The following is a 9,295-nucleotide window of genomic DNA, read 5'->3' as shown; positions in this document are numbered from 1 at the left end:
GATGCCAATACTTTCATACTTTTACTCAAGTAGGCTACATTTTGAATTCTGGACATTTACTTGTAACAGAGTATATCTACAGTGCAGTATTGATACTTTTACTTAAGTACAACATGTGAGTAGCCTACTTTTTCCACCACTGTTTATATCACAGTCCGTGGCTTAGGGGCGGTGAGCCATCCAAGCTGTTTTGGCGACCTGTCCTTGGAGCATTTGGCGAGGCATCCTAACCCATGTGGCGACATGTCCACGCTAGTTGGCGAGCTGCCCTAGAAAACTAATTTGGCGTCATTTGGCGAGTTGGAAATTTGGCGAGAGGACCTGTATTCGTTTTGATCATCCCAGTGCAGTTAAGGGGGTTTGTTTATGAAACACAAGGATAGAGATGCCATAGGCAGAAAGATTAACCTAATCATTATATACAGAAATATCACAGTAACTTAAATCAGTAGTTCTGAAACCCCCAACATAGCCTATATTTGGCCAAGAAACACTATCACCATCTGAAAATGTGTATTTATTTATTTATTGCCAGGGACCCCCAGAAGTGAAGATTTAATGTTATAGCATGTTTTATTATTCAACATGTTTCAAACACTTTCAAGATTTTCCAAAAAAAATCTAAAAAAGAGCAGATGTGCAACTTGTACAATCTCACGGTGCAGCACAAAGAGACACACTGTGAAGTTGTATATCTACTATTTTTGAATATCCCAAAATACAAATGGATAAAGTGGTTAAAATGATATTAACACATTTTTCTGGGGACCCCCCTGGAACCCCCCAAGAGCCCCACTTTGAGAACCAATGCCTGGCTTAAAACATGGGCCAATAATGGATCTGGCACTAGTATTAACCACATGAACGCTAACGTCCCTATTCTGAAACCCTAGTATCCCTAATATATCCCTAGTAAATATCCCTAGTATCCTGAAACCCTAGTATCCCTATTACTGCCCAGTTGCTCTGTGGATAACCTCATTCCCAGCCTCTATATCTGCAAGTCACAACCTGATGCAGTGTCTGCTCTGCTCTCTGGATAAAGATTATCTGCTAAATGCCTTGCAATAGACTCACTGAAATAGCAGCGTTCTTGGCTGTCCCTCAGGGTGGCGTCATTGCACCCGTCTTGTTCTGCTCTTTCTAGATCAGTGGTAAATGGTACATTTTACATAGCGCCTTTCTACAAAGCGCTTTACAGATATTATCATATTGTGTAGCATTACATTCACCCATTCTTACACAGATGGTGGAGTTTCTCAAGGCATCAACCTGCTCTTCGGAACCAATTAGGGGTTCAGCGTCTTGCTCAAGGACATGAAATCTGTGGGAGCTCGGGGTTTAACTGGGAACCTTCCATTTGGCAAGCGGCCACTGAGCCACTGCCGCCTGCGGCCCCAGTGCACTGCAGAGCAACATGTGAGCTTGTGGAAAGGATATTTTCAAAGATTTGTCGCAGAGGGTACTCAAATCAATTAAATGACTAATGCATTCAGGTCCCCATCCAGAATCAATGGGGGTACATTTACTCTTTCTTGTCTTAGGAATGCGACAAATACAAAATATTATTATTGAACTGGCATGAGTAATCAATAGCAAAAAAGTCATTTTGGGGGTGAACTACTCCTTTAAAGCCATCCCTCCCTGAAAAACAAAGCAGTGTAGTAATAATTGATTTGCCTATTACAAAGAAATGTCAGAGTGACTTGGCATTGTCTGTCAAATATGTTATGGACAGAGGCTTAATCCAAGCTGTGACTCATTTTCATTAGGTTAGCAGGTTATAAGGCCACTCTTCTAGATATTGTTATCTGACTTGAACAAGCATTCATTACATCCTCAGCACGGGGCGTACAGTTAGTGCATGAATGCAGAGAGACGCATACACAGTTTGTCCCATAGAGATTTATTATACAGTACATTTAATACAAGAAGAGCATCAGATTCAGAACATGGACTCTGTTATTAGGCCTTCTGAGCCTGGGCAGCCGCCTCCATCATCCTCTCTTTCTGCTTCATCAGACACTTCCTTCCGCTGGCATACGCACCTAGATCTCCATCTGCAAGCACATGAAAACACTGAATGAGAACATTTGACTACAAACAACCGTAACCGGAACACTCTGCCCAAAACACAACACCAGGGATGTGCTGGCCATTGGGAAAAGCGAGACAACTCCCGAACGGCCGGTGTGTCCTTCCCTCTGCTGGCAGGCCTGCAGACGCTCCTGGACCACCTTCACTATGGCCTGGTCCACCTTACTGATGACAGGGTTCACACACAGTTTTACCAATTAAGTTCCAAAACTTTTTCAAAACCTTTACAGAATATTTAACCCGATTTCCAGGACTATAATATACAATAATTCAGCTTAATAACAGGTCGCTTACTCCTTATGCCCAAAGACAGTGGTTCTCAAACTTTTCAGGCTGTGACCCCCGAAATAATCATATTTTAACTGGGGACCCCTGCACCCTGACGAGCACTAAGAGTTGAGGAACTTTGTATAACACGGTTTCATGGTGAAAATAGCCGATCTACATTGCTCACAACGCCTCGCGTTGCGAGGCATTGTGAGCATGTAGATCTGCTATTTTCACAATTTCTGACTCAAATAATTGACAATTTGGCCAATGTTTCATTTGTCATTTCAGCGGTATTAACAAAATCAATAACCAAAGACAATGCACAGCTAATTTTTCCAGGACCTTCCAGGACCCTTGATCAATTCCAAAACCTTTCCAGTACTGGAAAAATACTTTTCAAATTTCAAAATATTTCCATGTCATGACCGGGGGAACCCTGTAAGGAGCACAGCACAGTACACATATTCACGAGCAGATGTGCAACTTGTACAATCTCACGGTGCAGCACAAAGAGACACACTGTGAAGTTGTATATCTACTATTTTTGAATATCCCAAAATACAAATGGATAAAGTGGTTAAAATGATATTAACACATTTTTCTGGGGACCCCCCTGGAACCCCCCAAGAGCCCCACTTTGAGAACCAATGCCTGGCTTAAAACATGGGCCAATAATGGATCTGGCACTAGTATTAACCACATGAACGCTAACGTCCCTATTCTGAAACCCTAGTATCCCTAATATATCCCTAGTAAATATCCCTAGTATCCTGAAACCCTAGTATCCCTATTACTGCCCAGTTGCTCTGTGGATAACCTCATTCCCAGCCTCTATATCTGCAAGTCACAACCTGATGCAGTGTCTGCTCTGCTCTCTGGATAAAGATTATCTGCTAAATGCCTTGCAATAGACTCACTGAAATAGCAGCGTTCTTGGCTGTCCCTCAGGGTGGCGTCATTGCACCCGTCTTGTTCTGCTCTTTCTAGATCAGTGGTAAATGGTACATTTTACATAGCGCCTTTCTACAAAGCGCTTTACAGATATTATCATATTGTGTAGCATTACATTCACCCATTCTTACACAGATGGTGGAGTTTCTCAAGGCATCAACCTGCTCTTCGGAACCAATTAGGGGTTCAGCGTCTTGCTCAAGGACATGAAATCTGTGGGAGCTCGGGGTTTAACTGGGAACCTTCCATTTGGCAAGCGGCCACTGAGCCACTGCCGCCTGCGGCCCCAGTGCACTGCAGAGCAACATGTGAGCTTGTGGAAAGGATATTTTCAAAGATTTGTCGCAGAGGGTACTCAAATCAATTAAATGACTAATGCATTCAGGTCCCCATCCAGAATCAATGGGGGTACATTTACTCTTTCTTGTCTTAGGAATGCGACAAATACAAAATATTATTATTGAACTGGCATGAGTAATCAATAGCAAAAAAGTCATTTTGGGGGTGAACTACTCCTTTAAAGCCATCCCTCCCTGAAAAACAAAGCAGTGTAGTAATAATTGATTTGCCTATTACAAAGAAATGTCAGAGTGACTTGGCATTGTCTGTCAAATATGTTATGGACAGAGGCTTAATCCAAGCTGTGACTCATTTTCATTAGGTTAGCAGGTTATAAGGCCACTCTTCTAGATATTGTTATCTGACTTGAACAAGCATTCATTACATCCTCAGCACGGGGCGTACAGTTAGTGCATGAATGCAGAGAGACGCATACACAGTTTGTCCCATAGAGATTTATTATACAGTACATTTAATACAAGAAGAGCATCAGATTCAGAACATGGACTCTGTTATTAGGCCTTCTGAGCCTGGGCAGCCGCCTCCATCATCCTCTCTTTCTGCTTCATCAGACACTTCCTTCCGCTGGCATACGCACCTAGATCTCCATCTGCAAGCACATGAAAACACTGAATGAGAACATTTGACTACAAACAACCGTAACCGGAACACTCTGCCCAAAACACAACACCAGGGATGTGCTGGCCATTGGGAAAAGCGAGACAACTCCCGAACGGCCGGTTCATTCCCGGCCGGTCCAGGCCGGCCATTAGGAAAAATAAATAAATAAAATGTCGGCCGTTGTTCCATTTTGGGGGCTGGGCGGCCAACAAAGTAAATCGTCACTGTCACGCAGAAACATTGTATCTCCAAGTTTCAAAATTATACATTTTTTCGCAAAGCAAAGCCCTGCTTCATCATACAAGGCCGTCGCACAAAAGTAGTGAAAACAGCAGATCTACAAGCACACAATGCCTCGCGGGCTTGTAGATCGGCTGTTTTCACTAGTTTAAATCATTTTTTAAATGATAAATACAAAACAAACGGTTTTGGACATACAAGGTTTCCACCCGACAACGACGAAATATAACTCATGTAATTGGCCCACTGGCTTGTCACTTTGTCACAAATCTTTGAGTAGCAGCAGCTCTATAGCACGAAATGAGGGCCTCTCCAACTCTTTTTCCCGGGCTGAATGTCCCTGGCCTGCACAACACGCTTAGGAATAGCTGGTGGCAACGGCTCTGAGGTCGCCGAATATATTTAAACTCTATATACACTATGTATATAATATAAACAGTTATATTTTTGGAATAGTAGAGATGCTCAGATATCACACACACACACGCACACACACACAGTACAGTACAGACAGTACTCACATCGTGAATTGTAGGCCCTGGTGGTGTCGTTGAACAGCTGGATCTCCTTGGTACAGTTCTGCTGATAGCTGTGTCCTTCCCTCTGCTGGCAGGCCTGCAGACGCTCCTGGACCACCTTCACTATGGCCTGGTCCACCTTACTGATGACAGGGTTCACACACAGTTTTACCAATTAAGTTCCAAAACTTTTTCAAAACCTTTCCAGAATATTTAACCCGATTTCCAGGACTATAATATACAATAATTCAGCTTAATAACAGGTCGCTTACTCCTTATGCCCAAAGACAGTGGTTCTCAAACTTTTCAGGCTGTGACCCCCGAAATAATCATATTTTAACTGGGGACCCCTGCACCCTGACGAGCACTAAGAGTTGAGGAACTTTGTATAACACGGTTTCATGGTGAAAATAGCCGATCTACATTGCTCACAACGCCTCGCGTTGCGAGGCATTGTGAGCATGTAGATCTGCTATTTTCACAATTTCTGACTCAAATAATTGACAATTTGGCCAATGTTTCATTTGTCATTTCAGCGGTATTAACAAAATCAATAACCAAAGACAATGCACAGCTAATTTTTCCAGGACCTTCCAGGACCCTTGATCAATTCCAAAACCTTTCCAGTACTGGAAAAATACTTTTCAAATTTCAAAATATTTCCATGTCATGACCGGGGGAACCCTGTAAGGAGCACAGCACAGTACACATATTCACTATCTCCTCTTCCACCTTACTGAGGAGAACAGCACAGAACACATATTCACTATCTCCTCTTCCACCTTACTGAGGAGAACAGCACAGAACACATATTCACTATCTCCTCTTCCACCTTACTGAGGAGCACAGCACAGAACACATATTCACTATCTCCTCTTCCACCTTACTGAGGAGAACAGCACAGAACACATATTCACTATCTCCTCTTCCACCTTACTGAGGAGAACAGCACAGAACACATGTTTAGGTTCACCTCTCAAAACAGTCAGGTGGGTATCAAGGACACCATTCCTTTGACTAACTACTTCTCCAAAATGAGTGACACCCACAGCCACAACACTACTAGAGTGAGCGACCATGATCTGGTACCACTCAATTTTAGAAAAGAATACAACATAAAAGGGAAAATTCTCATTCTACTGCTGTGCCACCAATATGTGTAAAGCCCTGACACCACCACTAAAATGGTAAAAGATGTGAGAGGGAATCACTGGTTTCTTTCTCAAAGTAGACCACAGGTTTTCCCTTAGAAAGGAGCTGTCATTCACTGCAGCCGTTTTTTCCTTTTCCTCCTTTGTACATAAGTGTTTAGTATTTGTTTCGTTTATGCTACGTTTATGAATTTAATACATAGCACCACAATGGAAACACGACTTTTTGTGTTATCCTTTAAGCCTTAAGGTCTGACTTTATTAGTGTCAACAGTGAGCGTGTGGTAAAGTATTCAATCAACCAATCAAGATACTTTGTTGCATGGCAGTGTCACAACAAAGCATGAATTACACTATATGCCTTCCTTCCAACAAAGTGCTTCAAGTTGCACAACGCATTCTCACTGCAGATCAACACTAATGTGGCAGTCCTGTTTCAACTGGTAATCACCGTTTGTTCTGTTCTGGTGCTTATTTGGCACTTTTCCAAACGTAGTTAAAAATTGCTTTACACAAACATGATGACCCAACAGCTAAAAATGTAAACTGCATTAGTAGTCAGTGGATAAAACAAGTTAACGGAGTAGTTCACCCCAAACTTACTTTTTTCTATTGATTACTCACGCCATGGAGGCTTGAGTTCAATGATATTTTTTTGTATTTGTTGCATTCCCAAGACAAAAAAATGTATTATAGTACATTTACCCCCATTGATTCTGGATGGGGACCCAAATGCATTTGGGTCAGAATCAATGGGGGTACATTTAGAGTCAAGGGTCAAGTAAATTTACCCCTATTGATTCTGACACAAAAGCATTTGTGTCCCCATCCAGGGCCTTATTTGGGTCCCCATCCAGAATCAATGGGGGTACATTTACTATAATATTTTTTTTGTCTTAGGAATGCAACACATACAAAAACATATTTAACTCAAGTCTCCATGGCATGAGTAATCAATAGGGGAAAAAAGAAAACATTTTGGGGGTGAACTACTCCTTTAAGCAATCAGAGCTGACATAAAGTAAGCACATACACATAGGAAAAACACTGTTTTCAGAAGTCATTTAGAGGACACCGACTCTACTAGCCTAAGCTCCACAGGCAGGGCATTCCAGAACTCTGGTGCCCGGGCTGCAAAGCCCCGGTCCCCCCGGTGACAAGGCAAGTCTTGGGTGGATGTGAGGCCGCATACAGGCTTTAGGGGACCCAGCAAATCCACCATGGAGCCTGTGTGTCCATGACGGGATACTTACAAGTCTCTCCTCCACTGCATCTCTGCCTCGTAAGCGCACACGTAATCCCCCTCCTGGCACTCGGTCAGGTCAGGAACACGCCGGAACTTCTGGTGGTAGTAGACAGACTTGTGGCCAGCCTGGATCTTCTCCACAGCATCTGGACGGAGCGGGTGGAGACAGAAGGGTTATTATATGTTAACACATCCATCCACTGTTAAACACATCCACAGACGTGATAGCGATTTCCCCTCGTGGAGTGCCTCACATCCAGGGACGTGTTAACTGGTTACTATAGGTAACCGATAGCCCCCGGCCGGGAGTGAGCGAAAAGACTCAATTTCCCATGATACCTCTCAGAATACTACATCCGGGGGACTTTAGGTGCAGCAGTTCTAAAAGCTCACGACGCGTCTCGAAGCTTGTCGATCGGCTATTTTCACTACTTCTTCATTGTATTTGTCTTCGTTCTTAGATTAATTAACCCTGGGGGAGGGAGTTCCAGGGGGTCCCCAGGAGTTCCAGGGGGTCCCCTGCTAAATGATAGTTTATAGGAACCATGAATGGACCCGACCCTTATGTGTCTGTATGTAATTCAGAGTGTGTACAAATGGAACCCTAACCAAATGGATTTGTTTCCATTTGTACACTCTCAGTTAAATTAACATTGGTTTTAACATATACACTGGGGTCCCATAGATAGAAAATAAATGCCATCAAATAGGGGTCCGTAGCCCAATGCATGTCAAACTGGAGGCCAAATAAAATGGTTGAGAATCATTGCTATATAGAGCAATAAACATTTTCTAATGGGGTGGTCCCTGGCATATCTTTTCAAATGTGTTTCAGCGCATATAAGGCATAAGTGTCAATTTGGGGGTCCTTGATTGACATGAAAAAGATTTAGACCAGGGGTCTTCAACAGGGGGTCCGGGACCCCTAGGGGGTCCTCAGAGTTACTACAGGGGTTCCTCCAAATCTTCCAATCCTTTTTATATTTAATAAAAACTTGAACCCTACTGTTTATATTCTGAGAACGAGAAAGAGCTTTGGAGGGGGGAAAGAGCAGACTAAGTACAGAGTTAAAGGTCAAGTTTATCAGGTAATGACAGCTCAAGTCGTTGAAAACACAAATTGACATGAATCCAAAATACACTGATGATTGTGCTGTCAAACAATGAAACTATGTGGAATCTATGAACAGGTTGTGGGGGTCCCTGCTTCATCTCTCTCTCAACTAAGGGGTCCTCCTTGGCCTGAAAACGTTGAAGACCCCTGAGATAGTATAAATTGTACTCTGAGGGTTTGAATTCACCTTGATTACAGTCATAAACGGTAGTGTTAATTATATATAATTACCTCTGAACGTGGTGACAGGCAGGTCCACAGAATAATAGAACAGTTTCTGTACAATCAGAGCTGGGTTTGGAAGCCCAGTCTGCTTCTCTGAGACCGGCGTCTGGCGAGGAGGCTCCGGGTAAGCCTCCTTGTCAAAGTCCGACGGCATTTTTAACCGTTTTTAGTGTTAAATTTGATTGTTTTAATGAAATAAATCACAAATCCTCCTCAAACGACCTCCGTCCGCTCTCCTTAAGGGCTTGGCGCATGCGCAGGAGGAGGAAGGGGATGGGATTTATGGTTCTTTGAAGTGAGCCGGATCTCTGCGATCCGTTCCTTTCAAAGAGCCGTTCATTAGTTACTTTGTAGATTTTGATTATTACAAATAACTTCAACCCTATATACATTTATTTCTGACATACATAGGTACATACCTGCCATTTGAAAATAGCCGAACTACAAGCTCACAATGCGCATTGTGAGCTTGTAGATCTGCTATTTTCAAATGATTTGTCTACATTTTATTCTTTGGAAAACC

At 42.8% G+C, this 9,295-nt stretch overlaps 1 protein-coding gene across 1 annotated transcript; it reads right to left on the bottom strand.

Annotated features, from left to right (window-relative positions):
- Positions 1 to 4,103: 4,103 nt before the first annotated feature.
- Positions 4,104 to 9,025, bottom strand: LOC308284228 (NADH dehydrogenase [ubiquinone] 1 beta subcomplex subunit 10-like). The gene is made up of 4 exons (XM_080724783.1): positions 8,779 to 9,025; positions 7,441 to 7,579; positions 5,040 to 5,179; positions 4,104 to 4,267 (listed from the first exon to the last, which is right to left on the bottom strand). The coding sequence occupies exons 1-4, from the start codon at positions 8,924 to 8,926 to the stop codon at positions 4,173 to 4,175; spliced, it is 522 nt and encodes a 173-aa protein (XP_080580909.1). The 5' UTR covers positions 8,927 to 9,025; the 3' UTR covers positions 4,104 to 4,172.
- Between the last annotated feature and the right edge of the window lie 270 nt (positions 9,026 to 9,295).

The sequence above is a fragment of the Nannobrachium achirus genome (assembly GCF_963921795.1).
Source record: "Nannobrachium achirus genome assembly, chromosome: 4".
NCBI lineage: Eukaryota > Metazoa > Chordata > Actinopteri > Myctophiformes > Myctophidae > Nannobrachium > Nannobrachium achirus.
The sequence above is the reverse complement of the archived record's forward strand: the minus strand, read 5'-3'. Positions and strand labels throughout refer to the sequence as shown.

Excerpts from the sequence above, each read along its gene's own strand:
- LOC308284228 (XM_080724783.1), bottom strand. The coding sequence starts at position 8,926 with ATGCCGTCGGACTTTGACAAGGAGGCTTACCCGGAGCCTCCTCGCCAG. Across the intron at positions 7,580-8,778 it reads GCCTGTCACCACGTTCAGAG|ATGCTGTGGAGAAGATCCAG; the intron begins GTAATTATATAT and ends CGCTCCGTCCAG. Across the intron at positions 5,180-7,440 it reads ATGCAGTGGAGGAGAGACTT|TAAGGTGGACCAGGCCATAG; the intron begins GTAAGTATCCCG and ends CCCTGTCATCAG.